Below are 25,202 nucleotides of genomic sequence, written 5' to 3' on the forward strand. Positions count from 1 at the left end.
CTCCAAAGGTGAAGAGCAAGAAGAAATAATCAGTTATGCTTTATTCTACTACTCCATGATCAAACCAAATTCTTTTAAGAAAACAGATATCTATTCTGGGTCATTTTTGTCATTTTTCCCTATCATTATTGCTGTATGTCAGACTATAAAACTAGAAAATATTGAGTTATTTCTCCTGGGAAATTAAAATAGGCTGTTGAAGAGGTTCCTTACATTCCTGCTACCCTGCAGGAAAATGAGAACTGCTGGTTACAAGGATATACTTCATTATTACCCACCCTTTCCAGGTAGCTGCTACATGTGTATGAGCCTCGAGCCACCTCTGGAGTGACTGGTCTGCCTGGGCTGGCATGTTCTCTACAGGACGACAGTTGAGTCAGAGCATGGAAAGCTACCGTGGATATTAATCAGGAGAGATATAAAACATGCAGTGTGGTAAACATGATACTGCAACACTGCTGGCTTAATGTCAGCCTCAGACAGGCTACAACTGGCAGGTGGCATAAAATACAGAGGGGGGCTGTATGACAATATAGCACAGACACTGTGCAGCCGTTGCACACTGGCTTTGCTACAGTGTGAAGCAATGAGATATGGGAGGGGATGGCATGCAGCACGACTCTCAGGTCCAAAAGTAATCTCAATGCAAGAGCCCAGCCTTAGACACCTGTACACCCATTTTCTCTCTCTCAGCCTAAATACTGAGAGTCTGCCAGTTCTCCACCAGCCTGAAAAAGAAAAAACTGCTCTTGAAAAATTAGGCACCACTGCCTGTTGGCCAAATCCTCTGCTTTCTCTTTTGCAGAGCAAGAAGGTGATCCAGAGAAAGGAGATCACTATTCAAAGCATACATAAAGCAAAGACAAAGCTGGCAATGGAAGTACAGAAATGATGCCCAAAGTGTATCTGCTAGTTCAGGATGCTCATCATGAGAAAGGCAGTACCAAAGCCAACATCTGCCTCCTTCCATAAATAACTGAAGTCACACTGAGTTGTGGGATGGTCCATTGCTCCCCATGGAGATGGTGTCTTCTGCCAAAAACTGAAGTGCTCTGTAGTAACCTCTTGTTTGGATGAGCATCAATAAGCATATCACTTAGTTCTCCAGACTGAGGTGGAGATTTACAGAAACACAGACAACGTTGTTACCTCTAGGGCCCCCTTGCAATCAAAATAGCAGCAGTTTCACAATCTGGAAATCCTGAAGACCACCTCCATCAACTCAGAGTTAACACATGACACTTAAGAATCACTGCAAGGCAATGACAGGACAGTGATGACTTGTCAAGGACAGTGCAATGGTAGCAAATCCTTGTCCTCCTTTTCCTCTGGTGTCCATTTCCAAGGAGTCAGCGCCCACACGTTTGCAATGTGATTCACAACTGAACTGTGTTGGGAGGGATGCAGTAAAAAGCAAGGACTTTGTCCTATGGTAGCCACCTGGGCTTCTATCACAGCTGCTTCTGCTGACTTAGCATGTCTATTTGCAGAAATAAATTAAACCAAATTTGAGATGCACTCAGAAAGTCAGAGTTGCATAACAGCCTGTTTCCCACAGGCTTGGAAGGCTGCTCAGAATGTTTATGGTCACATGGTAATTCTGAAATCATTGCCTTTTCTCCTTTTTTATGATTTTCATCAGCAAGTTAACCCTGTACAGACCGAAGTGTTCTGCTGCACCTTCTACAGACAGCAACACCTGAAAACACCGACAGATGTGCTGGTCTCATCTAGCAGTCCACTTCACTGCAAAGCTTCTGTCCAAACCCCGCAAAGCTGCCACGCCCAGAGAAAGTTTCCAGGACTACCATCCTCCATCAGCTTCCTAACCTCTGGGAGCAATTTGTTGACTACCATCCTCCATCAGCTTCCTAACCTCTGGGAGCAATTTGTTCTGAGATTTTTTTCTGACTTAGTTAACATTAACACACCTTCCCTCTAGTCACTTGTTAGAAGGGTTTATTTCTATGTGGTGCTTTTAGAGGTCGCAGGTGACAGGCAGGAAACAGAGAGTACCCACTACCTTCAGCCAGAAGGTTTGGCCCCCCAGCTTCGGGGACCTCCTCAGCAGATGTACATGGCAATGTAAGAAGGGTGTCTGCCAAAAAGGTTATGGGGCCATCACGAGAGAGGAGGTTATGGAAGTTGGGGACAGTGAATTTTTAAGTTACATATTTGATAAAAAAGAATATACACTTATTAATTTATGTAAAGACAATGATAGGCCATGGGAAAAAAAAGAAAGACATGAGCAGAACTGTGGATGTGAAGCTGGGAGCTTGATAAGGCTGGACAAGACAGAAGAGGAGAGACTCGCATAGGAATTCACTCGCATTCAACCCTGTAGGAAATTGTGTAACATTAACATAGCCAGTTAGGAAAGGTTTCCACTCAAGACTTGAGGCCTGGCTATGCTTTATGGCCCTACATGATGATACAGAGTACCAGGACTCAATACTGTGGGCAGTCAGGCCTCTGGAGAGCAGTCGCCTTAATGCATTTCAGGAGCAGGTTAAGCCGTCTGCGTGGGCAAAGTCCGACTGTAACGAAGCAGGAGCCCTGGGATACACTCCAGACACTGCCCTAATGCAGCACAGGAGGCTGTTAACACTCATCTAACCAGTTCCTCTCTACAGTATTTCTACTGATCTCACACAATCAGTATTTCTACTGGTCGCGCCAAGCTGCTGTCAGCTACAGTAGTGCAAAACTGCAGTAGTTCTGCTGGCAACTGTGGCTTCTTTAGCAGTGTACAGGCCATGGGAGTAACCAAGAAGAAAACCTGCCCTCCCCCCCGAAAAGATTTAGTTCCACCTATTTTAAAAGAAAGATACAGGACTTTATTCTAGGGTTTACACCAAAGATGAGAAGGGATTTTGTATGGCTCAAAGACAGCAGGAGCTGTTTGTCTCAGAACATGTAAATACACAAAATCAGAACTTTAACTGAAGGATGTGGGCTTTGTTTGTGTAAACAGAAAAGCATGATTTTTTCCATAAACAAACACAACAGAACTCAAAAAACCTATTTAGACCTGCCAGGCTTGTGTTCGGGCTCACAGATGACACTGGAGATTCAGATGATGTGCAAGTTCAGGTTAGATGAAAGAACTGGCATTTCCATGATTAAACTCAGACTGAATTTGGCCTCCTCCTCACAAAGGACCATTTTGCTTTGGAGTCACTACATGAAATGACAGTGCTCTAATCTCTTTTGTTAATCTTCATCGAGCACATGCAAGGTGTACCCAAACCAATATATCTCTGAACAACGCAAACTCCAAGCAAAGTTCATACAAGCGCATGAATGAAAGGAGCTCATACTTAGAAAACAATAGTAACTACAAGTGGCCTAACACTGCTATCTTGCTTTTACAGAGATCTTCTAAATCACAGGGGTGAAAAGAGTAGTTACTCTCGCCCCTGTTTTACAGTAGGGAAAGTGAGGTACAGCGAGCCAAAGTGACTTATCTGAGAGCATACATCAGGCCAGACACAGAGCTCAACTCAACTGGCTGCCAGTGATGTGCTCTAGCCATGAGCACATGCTGCCTACCAGCAACCAATTTATAGCTCTTGCAGTAGCTCAGCTTTAGGCAGGTTCTCACTGCCCGTTGGGAGTTCACAGTTCAGAAATGCTTTTTGCAACAACTCTCCCAGCCTCGCTAGGAACCTGAAGTTCACTCTCAGCACATCAAACCTGCTGATGCTGGGATCTGCCAAGTGACCTCATTCAGGGAGGAGGAGGAGGAGGAGGAGGAGGAGGAAAGGAGGTTCTCAGCTATCGCTTACCACTGGCTCAATGCTGAAGATGTCATCAGAGAAAAGCATGGCGTCTCCTTTCACCTTCACCCGGTGGTTCTGAAAGGTGCGGGAGAGGATGGAAAGGCGTTCTCTGAGAGTGGGGTCCACGCTGCACTCCTCGAGAAAGCGATCCGTCTCGTCCTCTTCCTGGCTCTGCAGTCTGCGACACAGCCTAAAGCCACAGGGAGAGAGAAACCAAGCATATAATTTAATAAGCAACATATTTCCAGAGGCTGACATGTAAATGCAGGGGCAGCAACACGCTCAGAGGGGAAGAGCAAGCAGCAGCACAGCAAGGGGCTTACCCAAAGCCAAGGAGTCCCAAAGGAATCAGATTATTGGTAGTTGTTCACTGGCACAGCAGGTAATTTTACTTCACGCTCACGAGCTGAGAAGGGCTTTTTAAAAGCTAATAGCTCTCAAAAGAGCAAGAAAGTTCCTCCGGGCTCAAAGCCACTGCCACAGCTCAGAGTCCAACGACCACCTCACCTGACTTCCTACCCACAGAGCTGCACTTGGGAGCCAGATAACAGGAAGATCAAGTTTTACTGACAGTCAGCTACTGCAGCGCTCATTGGAAAGGGGAGAAGAGGCAGGTTTTCATCCGCAATTTACTGTATCAGTCTTTTCTCTTCCCTTTTGAACTTGCAGTGATAAGCACACAGTATCTGCTTTCTGTTCCCTATAGTGCCTTCCACCAGACAATCCCAGAGCACTTCAAAAGCAAACTAACGAATTTAGGCATCACTTCGCCTTGGTGAAGTTGATAGTTTTATAAGCATAAAAACAGAGGCCCTGAGAAAGGAAGGGTCTTGGCCCAGCATCGCCCAAAAAAGAAGTCAGGATGAGCACATTTCAGTCCCAGCTCTTAGGTCTAGCCTTGAACAACCTGACCTTCTTTTTTCTCTTCTAGGCCTTCTCTAGAGAACTCAACTCAGTTAATCTCTCCTTTATTTGGCAGTCAGAGCAGAAAGCATTTTCCAGTGGTTAGACATTGTGACTGAAAGACAGGGAGGGCTTCTACAGAGCAGTCGCTTCCTGGCTGGATTATTGCCGTCCCCCTTCACGCTCCAGTCCTCTAGCTACAAAGGACCAGCAGGTGACAATACTGGGGGAATGAGCAGAGGGCTCCATATGTAGCAAATTGAGGCAATGTAGTATAAACAGAAGGAACGCAATCATCACCCAGCTAAATTCAAATGCAATTAGAAAGGAAGTACAGTCATGCCCGCTACTAGCTGCACACAGACAGAGCCTCAGGCAACTGCTGTCACCAGTGCCAAAAATACTTGCTTTGGCGAGCTCCCTGTAGAGTTCAATAGGAAACGCTTCTCTACAGCTGACCTACAATGCTGTGGACTAGGCACCAAAATCAGTAGCCCTGAACTGAATCTCCATCAATGGGCAATAATTCCACCATTACATCCCAAAATATCCTGCAGGATGGAGACAGAGCAGACCCCCCCCAAATAGTCCTTCTAGTGATCCAGGTTATACTGGCTAATAGCCCAATGCTGGATCCTGCACTGCCTCTGTGGAAAAGTCTTCGCTGCTCCCTCTACCTGAGGCATAAAGAGCTTTTCTACTAACAGCTCATTCCTTGACTGTAGCCAAGTTGTGCAAAACCCATGCTGACCCTGCCCAGAAAGCCCCAGGACAACCCTGAGGCTGGTAGATCAGTGCCAAGGTTTACAGCTCAACCCACGGGGTGCCAGCTGAGCTCAGGGCTGTTCTTAGCAGAGACAAGAAGCTGAACATCTCAACACATCCAATCCTGTGTGCCCAGTCCAACAGCACATGCATTTATGGAGGCAGCTTTATCCCATCCAGTGACCCATGGATCCTCCACAAGAACTTCTCTGTGGAAGCCCACTCTGCGATACTGGGCCAGCAACTGGCAAGGCAAAGAAGCAGGAACAAGGGCACAGGAACAAAGACGCAGCTAAATTTCTGGCTTCATATAGTTTTGAGTCCAACTGAGTCACTCCACTAGGAGCTCAAACTGGCCTTGACTCCAACTCTCCACTCTCTTGACTCCGCTGCTGTACTCTTAATTTGCAGGTTCAGTTCAGGTGTTACCTGGGCAAAGCTCACCCCTTCTACACAGAAGCTGCTGTCTCTTAGGGACCCAAGCACATGCCTCATGAATGGATGTGACTGATACCCGGACAGAGGCTCAAAGCTTTAAGTATCTTGCAGGGCTGGGATTTCTCCACAGGTCACAGCACATAGTTTTGTAAGGCCTCACACTCACCTCCCAAGATGGACAACCTCAGCGAGCAGGGGCATATGACACTGTGTGCGCAAAAAGGGTGAAGGCTGAGTACTGGCCTCTGAGCTACAACCATGCCTAAGACTTGCCACAAGGAAAATGAACATCGTGGCCAGAACCTAGAATAGAAATTGGTACGCGACCAAATGCAATAGGAAAAAAATAAGGTGCAAGTCTACTATGGGGAAAGCTGGCTGCTTCTGGGGGAGAAAGGGGATCACTCTGGGCCCAGTCTGAGATAGGAAGGTAGGAAGAGATAGTAAAGGAGTGGTTCAGGGAATTACCCAGAAAAGGTCATGAGATTTTCCTCTAACACTCTGTGCTCGCACAGAAGTCACACTGTGTAATTAAAAATAGAGAACAGTGGAAAACTAGTTTTGGCCTTCAAGGCATCACTGACCTAATTATGTTGAACTTTATTTGCTCAGAAACCCTTAAAAAGTGCTCCAGTTTAAGGCAGTTTCCTGATCAGCTGTGGGTTCAGTGAATAACTTCTATAAACCCTACATTCATCCAAGTTTGAAGAGTCACACAAGAATTCCCTAAATCACCCAAGCTTTTAAGTGCAATTTCCAATTCACCCCCAAGCTACAAGTGTTTCTCTGATGCCTGAAATGGGAATTTCAAAGCTTCACTGAAGAATATCTTTTGGAAAAAAATCTTTCCCAGCCCTTGGCCCTTTCAGTATTGCTACCTCTAGCTGCCCCATGGTTGTGTTAGCACCTCTCATTGCCATGAAGACCCAGGGAGCTGAAGCCCAAATACTCTTCCAGTCTTGTGCTGTCCTACCTTCCCCCAAACTCCTCCACCTCTGAGCTCTCTCCAGACTCTAAAGAAAGGCAGAAATACACATGCGCTGGAAACTTGGATAGCACAAGCCAATTCAACATCCTACAGCAGGAAAGCCCAATAAAGCACTTGCTACCGTCCATATCTACTGAAAACATGCCTGTCGTCTTACCATGAAAGCTGAAACTCACTACATTGAATATTATAATAGCTGTGCCACCAGCAACTATGTTAAGTGCTACTACTTAATGTAGTCTCAGGTAACTACTGCTGACACTTTCCTCAGCCCCACAGACCCTTTATAGCCCAAGGATCTATGGGCCTCAGTGGTCCATGCTACCACAGAACATGACTTTGCCACCTGAGAAAAGCCAGTTGTTGCAACCAACCTTACTATCCCCAGCCAGAAGAACTGGAATAGAAAGTGCTGAGCTCCGTTACCCCGAAGCTCAGCATCATACCCCCGAAGCCTTGGACGGTTAGAGTAACAGGCTATTTGTCCAAAACCATTCAAAAGCACAAACATCCCTTGGAGGCCATACATTAGTTTTACCCATGGCAGAGTATCATATTGAAATGAATCTTTAAATGAACCTCATTTTCTGCCGATCCTCCTCTTCCCGAGTAGCAAAAGCCTTCCACTGGAAGCGGGCTATGATTTCACTCCTATTGTGAATGACCACAGCTCTGTGGTTTGCCAACGTGAGGTAGGTCTTCTCAATTGTCAAGGAGTTCTTGTCCAGCCTGACATTGACATCTACAGCTGCTCCATAAAGGCTTGTGTGAATATCTTCACCTGGAATAAAGCAAAGGACAATCTTTGCTAAGCACATTTGTTGCTGAAAGCACAAGGAACAGAATACATAAGTAATGGAAGAAACGTTTACAGCTTTTAGCTGGATTAGAAATTCCACAAATCAGTATGTTTATCACATCCTGATGGCTATCCTGTGTACAAGAGGAGGATGTCCTAGACAGCACCTTAGTTCTGAATGTCCCTCTATTCCCCAAGGTTAGTATTTACAGTGAGATTTTCAGATGTGTTCAGGTGCTCTTTGGGCTGCAGTTCCACAGCAGTTGCAAGGAATCCTGCAGCCAACTCATTCAGGTGCTTGAGGAGTCCCACCTCAGTCACTACCTGCAGGCTTTACCAGGGCAAAGCTAACTGGTATCATCTCTCTTCTCCCTGATCCCTTTCTGCTGACAAGCAAAGATGCTGGGAGGGATGTGGCAGGACAAGTGGGGAGTTCAGAGGAACGACCCAAAGCATGGTGGGACACAGAACAGAGAATTTCACTGCGTTGCCAGAACAGCGCCATCTCCTCATTTGCTATGATTTTGTTAGGATGCATGAAAATGAGGCTACTTGGACATGGCCCACACCAACCTGCCCATTACAGTCCTGCAAGCCCATTTCTTTGGCCTTGATGCTGTTGCCTATGCCTGAGTGTGCAAATTTACATTGAGTATTCCCAAACTATTCAATGACCAGAGTAAGGTCATCTTTGCTTTCCACCTCAGTCCCAACCATGAAGGAGATAGAGAGCCCGTGGCTACGCACATCAACAGATACATGATTCCAGCCTTGTTGGAGTACCTGCCAGCATTTCACCCTGCAGAGCAAAGACGCCCACCACAGACTAGCTCATTTGCAGAGATTTCAAAGCTTCATATTTCCCAGCCAAGTAACTCCTGGGGTTCATCTGAGCTCAAACTTCAGTACCAAGCCTGTGCATCCTCCACTCTTCCCATTGCAGGTTATGGTTTTCCAGGTGAGATGCAAACAGCAAACAACGGACATTCTTTGGGGAAGGTCAGGGCCACTCTGACACTCTCTAGAAATGGCATTTCATAGGAGAAGGGCCCAAAGCCTCAGAGCTAGCCTCAAGCAACTTTTGCAGCAGTCCAGTCTTTGTGCAGCAAAGAGGGATCCTTCTCCACACTGCACAGGTTACAGCAAGGGAGCTGGCAGATGGACTTCAAATGGCTACTGCACAGCAACAGAAGGAGAGAACATCCACGCTGGATGGACTCCTTAAATCCTAAGGCAGCCACAAGGCAGCAGAATGGCATTGACTCTGGAAAAGAGACCCCTTCCAATGGACCTGGGAAATGAAGCCAGGCTTATCTTTACAGGAAGGGATTCTCTGCAGTCATTCATCCCTGCACGTGTGCCATACAGAGCAGTGTGCTCTCCCAGAGCCACCTTGCTCAAACCCTCTGCACTCCGAGCTGCCTCAAGCAGCAGGCTAAAAGTTTTGGCTACTAAACGGCTGGATGACTTGACAAGGGGTGGCAAAATGACTAGCAAGCAAACAGAGCAAGATAAAAAGGTTGTATGTGTTGTGATGACCTCCTGGAATACAGGCTGAAACTAAGACCAGTCTTACTGGTGCCCTACAGCTGATATGTTCTTTATCAGCCAGGCGTCAGTGAGTGGAGAATTCAGCCTTCACGCCTATACAACCTTTACTTTCCCTGCTCTCAAGAGAGTTTGTAACAGTGAGAATTTAACAGAGATGAGTTTACATTGCCAGAAAACTAGCAATGTTTCCAATGGCTAAAGAATCTGTTTTCTGTAGCAAACAGCTCAGCACATAAAAATATAAGTGAAGCCCAGAAAAGTCTTAGTGGTGGATATGCTTTACAAGTATTGTACTTTCCCTCCACTGAACACTTTGGGTATGTTGTCAAGTAAAGGAATCAGAACCCAAGAAATGGGTGAAGAAGGGTATTGAGCTTTGAGGTTCATAGAAACAGGAGCTAGGACTCAGTGGTCAAAAAGGCAAGCAACGTTAGGAACTATTATGAAATAACACTAAAATGATGATTACCCAGCTGACAGTCTGTGGCCACGTGTATCCTGAAATAGTGAGTACAGTTCTGATCCTCAGATCTCAAAAAAGTGGAAGAATTCAAAAAGAGAGGAGGGCAGAAAGAATGATTAAAAGTACAGATCAACTTGTATACGAAGAGAGACTGAGTACGATTCCTCAACCTAGAAAACATATAAAGGGGAGATAGATGAGAGAGGCCTGTAAAAGCGTGAATAGCCTGGAAAAGGTGCATAAGGAACAATTTTTCACCATCTCACCATAAGACAGGAACCTGAGGGCCTGAAATAATGTTATCAGTCAAATTATATAAAAAAGGAAGTACTTTTTCAGGCAACACTCATTCCCTTGCAAAATACTGCCATAGGTTGTTGTCGAGGCTAACAGTTATAAATCCAAAGAGCAACTGGACAAGTTCTTGGAAGATAAAGCCATTAAAAGAAATTAAACAAAGATGAGAATAAAGCCTCCAGCACAGAAAACCGCTTACTCCAGAGTCCACAGGGGATAACACACATGCATTGCTTTTTATATGCGTTGCTAAGCATTCCCTATTGCTACTCAGGCAGACAGGAGCTGGGGACACAGCCGCTCTTACAGTCCTAAGCCTGTGCCTGTACAGAGCTCAGGCCTGGCTGCAAGCACCGAGGACTCTTCCAAAGGCTGGGGGGTTTGTAGGAGCACCTTCTACCACAAACGGAAGGGAAGGATTTGGCATCGTGCTGGATACCACTCGGTACACTACAGCGCACACAGATGCCAGCAAGTCAGGAGGAAGCCGCAGATCTGTCTGCTAGGCCGATGAACTGACACGGAGGGTGGAGCTGTCAGCGCTGGCCAAGGGCAGCTGCATACTTCGTGTCTTGGGCACCAAATTAGATGTGACATTTCATTTAAGACTCTTGGTTGTTTAATATATAAGTGGAAAAAAAAATACCTCTGTACTGTAACAGTGATGTAGTGCTAGGAATTTCACTTGACAGGGTAATGTCCACGGTATGTAGTTTGGGATGCTGCGCTGCCATGAAAGCACGTTTACTGAATCTAGACATATCTTGCCCTGTCGTTATTTACACCACACAGCCTTATTACAGGCTGTCAAATCTCTCCTTCCTAAATGCTCCTGATACTTCTCCTACAGAGAGCAGGATGCAGCTCTCACTCCGCAGCCTGAATGAAGCGATGCCCAAACTTGAAATCAAAAGACACTTTTCATACAGCGGTAAAGCAGATGCTCTGGCTTGTGCACTCCTGAAAAATGCTCTCTGACACAGCAGAAACACCACTATGTTTTAATCCAACATCCTTCTGCATGACTACAGACACAGATGTCTTAGTAAAAAGTCATCATGATATGCTATCTCAAGCAAGTAGTCTAGTATTGGGTCATCCTTCCTGAGGCCTATTCTTTGGGAAAAGAGAAGAAAGGGAAATAACAGAAGTACCAAAACATCTTTCACATTTCATCTACTACTACAGGAAACAATCTTTGTAATGCAAGAGGGAATAGTTTTCAGAGCAACACAAATTATCCTTAAATAGAAAAACAAACCTTGTTTAACCTGGAAGCATAGCTCAATCAATGGATGAGCAAACCCTTGAACGAGATTTCAAAATGAATTTTCGGTTTAATAAAGAATACTTTCTTAGTATTCAACAGCTAGTACTTCCCTTCACTGACTACCACTCTAAATATTAGCAGACTGGTAGCCAGATTAGACTGAATAGAAACAAAACAGCACCCTGTTGCATCTCATCTTCACTGATCGGTATTCTCCCTTTAGTCATATCACTTCTTTTGCTGAGATTTTGGAGTTTTTTTTTTTTAATCTTTTAGGAGAGTACCATGAGCAAATTTAGAAAGTCTGGGTAGCATGGAAAGCAAATCATAATTTCATTTGTCCAGCCTGTCAGAAGACTGTCTTGCTCTTATTTCTTCAACAAACGCAGCTGAAGAGACACGGGTAAGTTAAAGTGCTACTGTTTTTTCCACTGGAAATATAAGAAAGAAGTGAAAGCAGAGCTCTTCATTTGGAAGAGTGTTATTGTACCTCCATATCAATCCGCGTTTGGTAATTCTATGGCTCCTATTACTTTCACACCCCAGACTGCCTCACCACCGCCAGTGTATTCCCGTTTTTCCAGCAGCCTGCAAAGTAGTGCTATTATCACTTTGCCACCGGAGAACTGAGTCACTTCACCAGGCTAAGTGATCTCTTGGAAGTTACAGAAGGCATCTACGACACAGCAAGAGCTAGATCCAGCCTTCCCCACCATATGCTTCTCGCTGTGCTTCCCCCAGAACTACCACTAGATCACAGGCAGAAGCATTGCTCTTTGCTGTTTCGCTGTCAGGGAAGTGAATGGCATCACCTACGAGGTACGCTGGGACTCCGCTGGCCTGAGAAAAGGCCATCTGTCAGCTCCTACGCTTGTACTTCCAGCACCAGAGCAGAACGCAAAGCGGCAACAGTTCGGCAGGCAGGTCATTTTTAAGTGCTTCCCTGAGCCCGTGTCCATGAGTTACCTTCAGACATTGCTAAATCACTGCATTATTTACTCCAGCCCTCAAGAGCGGCTTGGTTATAACCTCATCACTAAATAACTGCTGCTGATAACAAGGGTAGCGCTAAAGAAGCATTCCTGGGCCAAGACAAAGCTCAGAACATCCTAATCAGTACTGCTCTTCTATCAATTACTGCTTTAACAGCCAGAAGTCCCGGGCACGGGCCAAGCCTCAGCAAAGCACACACTGAGCCCACGCAGCACATCACATAATGGCTCTATCCCAGAGACATTACAACAAACCACGGGACAAGAGACAACAGAAGGAGATGGAAAGGGAGAAAAAGTAGTGGCAAGTCAGCACAGGTCTATGCAACAAGCTGCAGGCTATTAAGACAGCTCTTTTACGCATTAATAATCATCTCATTTTCAATCAAGTAAAATAGGCTCCTCAGTGTGCATCTTTCTGTAACGGAGCACCCGAAGTATTCCCCATCATCTCCCCTGCAGTCTGCTTGGGAAGATCCGTTTGTCTGCTTACAGGATGAAACATGCTGGCACAGGAATTACTGGAGCCAGCAAGGAGGCTTTGTTCTGCCTAGCGTGAAGAAATCTCACAGAATACATTGAAGAAAAGCACAGTGAAACCAAAGGACGATAAAAGACAGTGCTGCGGCATATCCAAGATGCTGCAGGCTATTTTTAATCATTCTTGCTACTACAGCAATGATAAGCTGGGGTACCTGACTGGCTGAAACACTGGTTTTGGCCCACAGAGAAAACAGCACAGTAACTTTTGCAAATACATGCACAATATGCTACTTAATAAATCAATCACCCCTCAAGCTGCTCTTATGCTTCTCAGTTGATACTGACTGATCCACAAGGTAAAGAGGCTAACAGTCAGTTCTGCCCTGAAAAGCATCCAGAGTTAATAACGTTTAAGAACATACCAGTGATTTCCACTGACGACAGGTTAAACAAGCTATAGTCAAGGATGACCTACAATAAAAGATGAAAGCCACATTCTTCAAGAAGTCTCTCTTTCATGTGATAAAGACAGGGGATGTAGAGTGACATGGAAGTCCCGGTTTCTGAGATACCTGGGGCATGGATGAAATGGTCAAAAGGAGATTTTAACTTCTAAATGGCCCTCGCAGTAAACACAACCCAGTCTGTGCTTATGCTGTCAAGTCAACAGGTTGCATTAGCCAGCTTTTGTCTGGAGGGTGGTTCTGGAGTTGTGGAGCTATGGAGTTGTGCCAAAAGCTATCCAAAATCAAGCACAAACCTAGTTCCCCTTCACCTACCCTCCAAGTGACAGACCATCTGTCTTGAAACACAAGGCCCTGGAGAGGTGCAGAGGTCATAAGCTGTCTCCAAGAAGTAGAACAACCTTATCTGAAACAGCATAAAAAATATTGCAAGTGGTTCTAGAAAAGGGGAACAAACACAGGAAGCATTTGTTAACTATTAGCTGATTGATGTAAACTATCACTTTGGAGACCAGATGCACTCCAAGTATCTTATTGATTAGGACTATAAAAGCCCATAACCAGTCAGTTGTATAAAGTATTAGTCACCAATCCATGGTCTGTTGCAGTGCTGCCACTATTAAGATGCAGCAAAGTCAACATATAATTGCAGTAGCTCCTATTTACACCGTGCTTATCGGCAATATATGCCTCCCTGCACTCACCTAAATCCCAATTACTTCCAAGCAGACATACAAGGAAAAAAAGGATACAGAAATCTATCATGCTTCTGGGAATTCTTACCAATGAAGGAAGAAATATGCACTCACTGTCTACAACAAGCATGAAGAAAAATCCCTCAGTAAAGTTTTAAAGTACCTTTTAAACATAGTTCAAGGAAAAGCTAGAGAACCCTCTTAACATAACAGCTGAAGCATCATAGGAGTCTGGCTTACAACTTAGGATAACACAGGAAACAAGATCCTCTTCGAAAACTCACAAAATAAAATAAATTTTTAAACATGCCAGCACTGAACACAAACTTAAAAAATGTTTGCAGCAGTTAGCGAACTCCAGTGAAACACTGGAGTCAGAAAAAGTTGCAGCTTAGGAATCAGAGGATTTCCTGACTCTAACACTTGTAAGAAGCTGCCATAAGTCTGCCTGGTATTGCAGGAATCCAGAACTGCATTAAGATGAATAACTACAGACTTCAATAACAATCAACACACACAGCTGTGGCCATCAGAAGCTCAGACTGTCACTGTGAGCTTAGCTTGATGTTAATTTTTATGATACTCGCAACAAACTGGTACAGCCCCATTGCTCAGCACGGCCAACACAGCAGTGCCCGTTACCATAACCAGCAGTGGAGGACTGCCTGCATCGGGACCCCTGTGACACTGACACTTCTGAAGATGATCCCAGTGCCATCCTGATTTCCACCCTCTCCACTGTCCCTGTAAGGGGCCCGAACTTCACGAGTTTCACACTCAGAGGGAACTGATAGACCACGGACCTCCCTGCTTTCACGCTGCAGGTGTTACCTTGGCTTTTCATAGTGGACAACTGCTACTGCTGGTATGGACAGACCAAAGCTAAAGGGCTTTCGAAATCCCTTTCAAGGACACAACCAAGTGCAGAGTTTGCAGCACAAAGCATCAAGGCTCAGAATATCTCCGTGTCAAAAATCTGTCTCAGGATCTCTAAATCTCACAAAGCAAATGTTGCAATTTCTCTCCAACTTCTCTGACAAATGGTTTGCAAGGGGCCCAGTTGTAGCCTGACTGACAAAGATCAGAAAGTGATTGTGCTAATCCCATTCCGGTCTCCTGCACAACACATGGATCACTCAAATATCTAAAGCGGTTGCGAATTTGTTCGGGAAAGTACTGAGCCCCTCCTCCATTCTTGCTGAAGTCACTACAAATTGAGAGCACTTAACTACTTGTTTGAGTGGCTTGAGTGATTTTGGGGACATAAAATGCAACACAGCAAGGGCTCAGCCTCTGTTAAATGCTATTGCCTATTCACATCCATCAATGGATTCAAAAAAAAAAGAGTACCATGTCAAATAAGCAAGGCAAGACTAAAGCTCGGTCTAGCAACTAAATCAATAGGATTTTCATTTTGTTTTCAAATAAGTTCCTGGAAGCCATTGATTGCAATACCAGCCTTGCAAGACAGATGACAAGACCCTTTGGAAGGAAGGGGGTTCTTAAAGGAAACAGAAGAGACGTGCAAAGGTGTTTGTATTCTCCAAAGTCTATGCAATAGCACAGGAGAGTGTCACAGCAAGGCGGTGCTGTTTTTCAGATGCTTTATTTCGGGTAGCTGTGATGTTCAGAGGCACTGGCACGCTCAGGCTACATTCACTTTTTTAGCTGCAAATAGCAATGAAAAAAAGGAAGGTTAGGGTTTAATGAGTTTCCTGCATATGTACAGTGATCACTAACACACTGCTGAGCCCCTGCACAGGTGGCCTCATTTACTGAACTAGGCAGATGGAGCCAGTGCAGGTAAAAAACAATGCAAGGGACTGTTTTAACAACTGCAAAACGATGCAAGGGATTCAGCATCCCCAAATGTTTATGGTACTAGCTGGCAACCCCATGCTGATCCATGCTGGAGCTGAATAATCACTCTAAATGCTGTTGACGATTCCCCTTTGCCCATTCGTAATGCAGCGTAGTCTCTGCTGTAGTTTGTCACCGTGGGTAAACTGCACGCGCTTTGCTTCCCTCGCTGCCAGTCAAGCGAGTGCACTAAGTTCTGTAGTTGCCCATCATCTACACCAAATCCAAATGGCTCTAATACATCATGTCACACTTACCGTCATTTTGCAGGAGACTAAAGAGCTCCATGGCAGCTCCTTAATTAGTCGTTTTTAAATATGTCTTAATTTTCCCTGTGATCTCATGCCTCACTTTCCCCATTTGAGATTGAATGTCAAAAACATTGTTTTTTCAAGTTGGCAGGTATCACACACAGCTCCACAGGCTTCTGCTGCTGCAATGCAGCGCGGGAAAGGGTCTGTAGTTACGCTGAGAAGGGCAGAGGTGTCCGAGGGCAGCAGATCAGGGCACCCCACGCAGGGCAGCAGATCAGGGCACCCCACGCAGGGCAGCAGGCCTAGATCCACCTCCAACATCATGGCCCTCTGCAGCCCTGAGCATTGCTGCATCATGAAGTATAGTAATTCCCATTCAGTTCTTCAAGATCTATCCAGGAAAATCCTATTTTTTTTCCTTTTTTTTTTTTTTTTAAATCTATTACATTGCTCCAGGCAAATCAGTATCTATCCTACAGGCATTCATGCTGGCTCAGAGGAAGGGGGTGTGGGGGGGGAGGATCAGATTCACAAATCACACTCACTCCAGACACTAATACCAATAACAGCTATAGGAGAAGTCCCACACAGGCAGAAATCAGCCCAAATCTCACATCGCGTTAACCCTGCGGTCCTCGATACCGAAATCCCCCGCAGTGATGTACTAAGCACCCGGCTGTCAGCCAGCTCTGGGGACTGCCCTCCTCTCTGCGGGGAGCCAGGGGACCTGCGAGGCTTCCCACTGACTGCGAGCGGAGAACAGGGCATCAGGCAGGGGTTGCTGCGAGGCCTCCGGGACTCAGCAACCTGCTCCCTGGAGAAGCCGGGTCTGGGCCAAACCTTCCCATGCTCCCAAAGGGACAGAAAAGTTCCTCCACATGCCTGTCTGGGCTCCTAGCGAAACTACCTTAGTGCTTCTGAGACATGTTCTAATAGATGCCTCAACTACAAGCTGTGGTTTGATTGGATTTTTTTTTTTTATGTATATATTTTACACATCTAATAAAGTCAATCAACAGCACCTAGAGAAACTGCCTCCCAGTTTCAGCAGTACATGCATCTGTCATTGCCTGAGGACTAAATCGCCCAGCTGCCTCCAACACTCTGGAGAAAGCCCTTTGCGCAGGAGATGGGAAGACTTGTGCTTCCAGGTCCGCTGGAGAGAGGGGAGCAGCCCAGCAGGGAGGAGAGCGCGGAGCCAAGCTGCGCTTCTCCACCCTGCAGCCCCGCGCTGGGCAACGTGAGGCCAATCACAGTTTGCCCTGCATCTAGCAAGCAGCAACAGCAGGGAAGGATACCGGGGACTTTCCAGGCCAGGCAGCAAAGCTCAGAGGCAAGGGGAACAAGGCAGCCAGGCTGCCTTTCCCAGATCCAGGACAGGAAAAACCAGTTCCATGTAGCATCCAGCTCCTAGCATGCTGCACTGGAGAAGTGTACTTAGCTGCCTTCCTCTCCTGTACAAGAATAACATGAATTTTGCTCCCCAGGGCTCAGGAGGGGACACATTGCTTCACCTTTTTCCTATGAGGAACACAGAGGCTGCAATATCTAACCCAGGGCAGGAGAACTCATCCAACCTGACTGGCAACTATGGAGCTGGAGGCAGATGCTGCCCAGGTCTTCCACCTGCCCTTGAAGCAAGGCCGGGCTGCCCCTTCCTTGCTCCAAGCATGCAGAGCCACAGAGCAGCGCCCTGGGCCTGGGTCTCTGATCCACAGTGAGCAAGCTGAGATTTGCTTTTGGAGAGCTCTTGCTGAGGGATTGTCAGCCCGCCAGTAAATTGTGTAGGAAGCCAAGGGAAAACAGGGTATTAATCTGTCAAATGCCCAGATGGCTCCCCAGTAGGCTTTTAGCACTAGGCTGGAGGCTTCCAGCAGGACTAAAACCACTGAGAACTGTTGCTCAAGCCATGTGCTACCTCTCTTCAGGGAAGCTACTTTCGGGAGCTCTCCATCCAACAGGAGACAGGACAGTAATGGTGCAGATGCTGCTGCTTGAGGGCTGGCTCTTCCCAGATATGCTGTCTCCTAAAATTCACCTGCAAGTCCTGGCTCCCTCCTCTGAAGAGCGCGAGGATCCTGCCCTTAGGCTTTTGCTTCTGCGTTAGTCTCACAGAGCCACGAAGAAAAGTGATCTGCATCCACCGAAGGAAAATGATCTGCATAATTACTCTTCTCACTGACAGCAATAAAAGCATCTCAGCATATAGTATCTGTCAGCCACGCACTAGCTCAGTGGGGCTCTGCTAATTACCGAGGTTTCCTGTGCTGACAAAGGAATCCCAAGGGATTGGGGGGGGGGGGGGGAAACAGTGGGTAAGAGCTGCACAGAGAAATCTCAGTGCTGCACAACAGATCTTCTAGACTAGAAGCATCTTGTAGCACCTTGCAACAAGGTCCTGCAGGTACCCACATGCAGGGCCAGAATCAGGTCCTACACCTTGAAGATCACCCGTCATATTGTACCAGGCTGCTTCTTGGAGGCAGGAGTTTAATACGGATTCAGTAAGCTCTGAGCAGAGAAGCAATTCTCCGTGGTGATTCCCAGCCTCTCTCCATCACCTCCTTTCTGCAGCTGATCTGTCTCTGGTAGCCACCTCTACCTCATGGAGCATCTGCCAGAGATGATGATGTTTGTGTGCAGTGGGACCAGTAAGCCTGCTTTCCATCTCTGGCATGGCTTTGGGAATTGTCACAGACTTCCTTAGCTATGCGTTTGGGAGCACAGCTCACCCTCTCACACCAAGCTTGTGCCATACCGTTAGGTTGCAGTGAACACCACGACTGCAGCAGACCAGATTTGAGGTACAAACAACAGCGCTCAAGGGAACCAGCTTGGACATCTCACCTGAGCATCACTCGAGCGCTAAAAGAATATTCAGGCTTCATGGGTATCCACTTGGCTGAAGACTAGATTTTTAACTCCATAAACTTTTTCCCACTTCCACATACTGTGGGCTAAGAGGCATCTGGAAAGGTCCAAGCCACCAGCTAGACTTTTACTGGCAGCGAGTGCAGAACTGTTTCCAAACCAGTAGGTATGTTTACCAGGAGGCTACAGAAACCCTTTCTGATACCAAAACCTGATGCTTAAAGTTAAGGTGGTGAACAAGAAAGTTCTGAGCTACGGAACATCCCAGCCCATACTGAAACGAAAACGATATGGGATTATTCCAACGCCAGACACACGTACACAGGGGAAACAGGAGTTTGGACGTGGAAAGGATTGAAAGCCAAATTTTCCTAGTAAATTATTATGCTCCTTGCATCAAAGATGTTTTCTTTACACTTGTCTGGAAAGCTTGTACAGGATACCCAGGGGACAGCACAGACCTTCCCAACCAGGACAGCGTAAAGGAATTATAATTTAAAAGGCAACCAATTAACATGTAAAGGGAAAATTGTGACTTACAGTCACACTGAAGAGCTCCACGTTTGCTTGAGCAATGCTAAGGACAGATTTGACCCAACTTTAACAATCAGTAAACAATACAACATACGACTTGATCCTGCCCAAGTCACACTAATACCAGCGTGACCCATTAAAAACTACTGCCACGTGCAAGTTAGCAAGTAAAGACAGATGCACAGTAAAGCAAGGAAAAATGCCTCCCAACATCCAGAACTGCCATTTTGCTCTAAGCACTTTGTTTTGTAGCAAACAGTTCGTTGGTGGTTCTGAAAGAGCAGCAAGCTGCTTTCCGTGTGCGAGTTGCAGGGAGCCTGACTTTGTGCAGGACAAACCAGCCAGGGCCTGCCACGTGAGGCTGTATAGTATCATCTGGTGCTCTGCACTGCACCTGCAATAGGCAGCTTTTAAGACTGATTGATTAAAAGTCTCCATTTCAGTTCAGCAATTAATCTCAGCAGCTTTTTATTTATTTGCATGCTGCAAAGCTAGAGAGATAATCCCTTAATTATTCCCTTGCACTCCTCCTCAATCTGAGGCTTATTTAAAAAATAATGGTAATGTCATACTGACAGTCAGGCAGGCAGTCCTGGGTTCATCTCCCAGGCAGCTGCACATATCACTCCTAGGAGCAGGCCAGTCTCAGGGAGGTTGCCCAGCTCTTGGGGAGGCTGCTGATTTGATCACTGTGGCCTATCCATGCAAATCCCTTTCACAAAGATTGACCATGAAGAAACCAGGTGTTTTCATCCAGTAAGAACAAGACCCAGGTCTTCAAATGAGGCCATGAAGATCCTGGCCCTGATTCTTAGCTCAGGCTTTTCTTTCACAAAATATAAACCCCACAGCCCTAGCCTCTAGTGTAATCAGCACTGTGTTACAGCAGAGAAGAGTCTAGCTGTCTGTAATTTATCCCATATATTTGCTAGTAAGTCCAAGGAACAATACCCATAAATGAGGCACTATCTGGAACTTCAGTGGTTTTCAAGAAACACTGTGATCCAAACCCATGAGCTTCTCAGACCAAGCATGAACTGTTCTCTGTGGGTATGACAGAACCTGACAAATACTGAACAAAGCTGTGACGTCCCATAAGACTACACAAAGAGCCTGGAAGATATAGGAACATTTTTATAAGCCTCCACAAACTCAAGACAGAAGAAAAAAAAAAGGGAAAAAAAAAACACCTCAAGTTCACTGCTGGGCTAAAGTTTCACAATATCAGCTAGGTTAGGCTATCACACTTCCCAGGACCAACAATCAGGAAAAGGGACAAAAGAAAAGCCCTCTTTCAAGCAAACAAAACCGCACATGAAATACTTTAGTGCAACTGAGAAATTCTCTTGTTCAGCATCACAAGATTCCTCTGCTGAACCGAGGCTGGCAGAAACATTTTAACTTGTCCCCCCCATTTTGAGTTTTCCCACTCACTCTTAAAATAATTTAAAAAGCTGACAGTACTCCTATGCCTGACCTTGGTTTCTTGTACCCTTTTACAAACTTTACATCTGATCTCAGGAGGAAGTGAACACTTCCAGCCAAATCCCAAGAGCCCTCCTCAAGGCTGGTGTACTTTAGACCTGATGTTGTGAAGTGTAGGATGCACATGGGCAGAGGGTAACATATAAAAGGGTCTGTGGCAAGTCAGGGAAGTAGTATATGGCAGAGAGAGGTATGAAAGGCAGCAGGTACTAAGGAGAGTCCGATAAGAGACAGGTACTTGCTATGTTACGCTTCAGTTATGTGCCATTATCTAGGTATAAAACCACATGTGTACACACTGCAAATGAGAATCAATGTTTCCCTTTCCTCCACTCAGCAATTCCCAGCAAAACAGGATTCCAAAAATCTCATTATTATTAGAAGGATCCATTTTAATGACCCCTTTATCACCAGCTACCTTTGCCTTCACTTCCATTCAAGGTAAGTTTGAGATAGGACAGGTGCACCCTGACAGGTAAGCGTGCTGGCTGGTAGGTTACTGTCATGGGAGGGTGCAGTGTGGACAACACGGTGCTGACGTAAGAGACCCCCAGGGATGGACCAGGACACAGGGACATAGGACATACAAAACAAGGACATACTCAGCCTATGTCCCTTAACTACTCCTTTCTTAACACTGAAATATTCAGAGGTTCTAAAACAGTTTGGGAAGCTGTTTGCAAAGCAAGCTTAATATTATTCTGCTTACAAAAGGGCTCTGTTTTGAAGCAAGCAGAGTATGTACCATGCACTGACCAACACTTACCTGTGTCATAGTGGACTATCAGGGCTCTGGAATGATCTCCGGTCTCCAGCGGGTGAAACTCCACTGTTACTTGCATGGTGTCACCAATCCCTAGAGTCCCAACGGAGGGATCGACAGAGAAAGGCCTGCAACACAAAGAGAGACATCAGGGCTACTGCAGGAGATCTGGAGACTGCATTCCTCTTAAGGTCTAGGACTAGCTCACTTTGGCTCACCTGTGTAAGCAAGGAGCAAATGAACTACAGTTAGTGGAGTTAAGACAGAATAGATAGGATCAGAAACAGACGTACTGACTCACTTCTGAGAAGATCCAGCCCTCAGAAGATTGTATGGTTTAAACCGGCCTAATGTCCTGCATCCAGTTCTATCTCCATGCAGTGAGGCTCAAGAGTCCAATTGCTAGCAGTGGTAAAACAGGCATACAGTCAGAGAACTGTTTTTGAAGAGCAAAGAGATCACAGAAGCTATTTGTATGCAAAACTTGGCATCGATTACCTCAAAAGTCTTTCTGATCTTGCAACCTATAAACCTCACCTCAAAAGATACAAATGTCAAGGCAACATCTGTTCCAGTGAGATTACAGCCATCGGATACAGAGAATAAAATCTTGCTGGAAGACCAGAGAGAATAATTAGTATGTGCTAACTTACAGAATTCATTCTTTTTACTTTAAAATCATCCTGCCTTAACCTAAGAAACAGCACGTTTTATCAGCAATTCAACAAAAGTTGCTATAAAGAAAAGGAACAATCGGAAAAATCTGAATCAGTGCAAGAGCAGATTAGAGTTACCGTGATACCACGGCATGGAAACAAGACACACAAGCAAAAGGAGTATTCCATTTACAGCCCGATTTATTAAATGTCTAGCTAAAAGAAATGCTATTAACAGGGACATATCGTTGTGAGTTTAACAGAAGGTTTTTCTATGTATTTATAAGCAATGGAAACAGGGACTCCCAATTGCAGTCCAAAATGGTAAGTGCATTTGCTTGGCCCACTTGACCTAAGTTCCATGCAGTGTATTGGAAACAATTATGAAAATGTGTTGGCACACCTTGGACATACCAGGAATGATCTGATTTGTCACCAGGTAAACAGTTCTTGGCTGACAGACATTAAGACTTGATACTTTAATGCCTAGAAATAGCTCTCTGGACAAGTCAAATGAAATGTGTTTCTGGGTGACAACAGCTTAGTTTCATGGCTCTTGTAGGGTCCCACTCGGAAAACAGAAGTTGATTGTTTTTAGCGCTTTGCTGGTGATCAAATTATCACCCCCAAAAGCATGGTCTGGAAAGTTTTGCCATGATTAGAGAATGCAATACAAAAATAATAGAACAACTAGAGCAATGCACAAGCTGAACTTTGCTCACATAAGTAGTGACAGGTGATGAAATCACTGGCATTTCTGCTCATTAAGGAGATACTGCTGCAATTAGAGGACTGACCTGTTCCTATTACGGCTAGTGGGAGCATTGCTGCCAACTCTAATGGGAGAAGGATCAGGCCCAATTGTTAAACACAGGCCACTACCAGACTCAGAAGCAGATTGCTCTGTATGGTCCTGCATCTGCACCGGCAGCTATGCCAGGACTGCTGCAGGTCTCCACTGCTGGCCAGCTGTGCCTGCATTTCCCCAAAGCTTCACAGTGATGAGAAGTCCAGCAATAAGGCATCAGGAAGTTTTGTTCTTCCTCTCATCCAAAGGCAGACAAGTCACTACATTAAAGCCGAGCTGTGGAAGCAGGAAACTGTCAAATATCATGAATAAGATGTTCCCAGTCACTAAAAAGGATTTATTTCTCAAGAACACAGTTTGCTTCTTTCATCAAAGCATGCTGATCAGCTCCTCGGTCCCTGCTAATGGTCATTACCTGCTAGAGAAGGGGATTTGGTTACCAATATTCCTGGCAAGTCCATCACGTTTCCCACAAGACAACCCTCCAAGGCTGTCTGAAACTATGTGAACCAAAATGAGCTGGTACTTGGGTGTAATCATGCCCAGAGTGGGAAAGGCACAGAAAATATTTTTTTCCTTTTGCACCAAAAATGCTCCCAGCTGAGAAAAGCTGACAGTTAAGCAAGGGGATTCCTGGCACTACTTTCAAGACTATGTCCTAATCCTTCATCTTCATAACCCCTTCCCTATGTCTACATACTCCAGCCCTCTTCGAATGGTGGGAATGGGAACAACACTCCTAGGGGTGACTTCAGGGGATGTCTGTGAAAGAAGGTATCTTCACACTTCCAAATTATTAGAAAGACCAAGAGAACCCAACCAAGCTCAGGATTCTTTGTATTAGGCCTGTACAAGAGGCACATCAGGCCTCATATAGGCAGGTGAGACTGTGGCAACCTTCTTCATTTGCTGTAGAGGAAGCTTATACACCCAACTTCGGATGGCTGAAATTTGGCATACTTTAGATCACTGAGGAACTGAGCATGAAACAGACCCTGCATCTCCTACATCTCACCCCATGCTCTACCTGCAGGCCAACTCCTTTACTGCTGGAACAAGAGTTCATTATGCCTCATGTTCACCTGAGTCTCCAAGACCCCAAAGATGCAAGCTCTACAGTTAAACTCGACTCCTCTAAGCTTCAGTTAACACCACCAAGCTGTTCCCAGGAGCCCATAGGAAACTGGATGATAAGGAGACATCCCCGACTGACACCACATTGTAATGGCCAAGTGACAATGAAAACCATTGGCAAGAAATGAAGCTGTCAGGCTAAACTTTGGCCTTGAATTCATCATGTGTGAGCTGATCTTTAAGAAAATTCTGGTTCTGTTAGATCTATCCTTTTAACAAATCACAATCAATCCTAAAATAGAAAGTTAAAAAGATAAGTGTGTCGGAAGAAAGCAAGTGATCAAAAATTATCTGTTTGCTTTGTTGTACATCTGAACTTCGGCAGGTCCAGAGCGGAAATCTCCCAAAGGCCCCTTGCAGTAATGGTCGGATCCCCAGCTTGTATAAGTCAACCTAGCCATACCATTTTAGAAGAGACCTTCTGACTGACACCTGCTGAGACCTAGCCTATTACTGCTCTCCAGAAAGGGATCAGCACTGGATTCATACACAATTTCATAAGGAGACATTTTGTCATTTACATCTTATTTACTTCCACCAGGCATCAGTTTCCCTTCTTTGCAGGGCTGGGCAAAGGCTATGTTCCCTGAAGATACCAAACACTGAATACTCCTGACAATTTAGGAACACAACTGCCAAGAGTGAATAAAGCTAGCAAACCTGTGACTTGGGCTTTTAAACCACCATGCCACCTTTTTCTACAACCGTACATTTATCAAATGCAGCATGTAAGGAGAATGCAATAACCCTCTTCAAGTCCTACAGCACATTTAATCTACTATCATTTCCTTTTTGCTCTGTTCCCAAACTAAGTTTCTTATTCTAATGGTGCCTTAATCTGCATTATAAAGTCATTTGAGTTTGGGGAAAATCAACCTGCAGCCTTCTGCATGATTTTTTTGAGAGCTACCTCCTAACCCAAGGAGGTTTCTAGTGCCAGTAAA

General features: G+C 45.4%; 1 protein-coding gene across 1 annotated transcript in view; it reads right to left on the bottom strand.

Annotated features, from left to right (window-relative positions):
- Positions 1–25,202, bottom strand: part of HYDIN (HYDIN axonemal central pair apparatus protein) — a 171,943-nt gene that overhangs the window by 126,330 nt on the left and 20,411 nt on the right. The window contains exons 6-8 of the mRNA XM_026107399.2: positions 21,664–21,788; positions 7,459–7,660; positions 3,792–3,975 (exon numbers count right to left, since the gene is read on the bottom strand). Of these exons, the coding sequence (XP_025963184.2) occupies positions 3,792–3,975; positions 7,459–7,660; positions 21,664–21,788 (511 nt within the window). The remainder of the gene's footprint in view (positions 1–3,791; positions 3,976–7,458; positions 7,661–21,663; positions 21,789–25,202) is intronic.

The sequence above is a fragment of the Dromaius novaehollandiae genome, chromosome 13 (assembly GCF_036370855.1).
Source record: "Dromaius novaehollandiae isolate bDroNov1 chromosome 13, bDroNov1.hap1, whole genome shotgun sequence".
NCBI lineage: Eukaryota > Metazoa > Chordata > Aves > Casuariiformes > Dromaiidae > Dromaius > Dromaius novaehollandiae.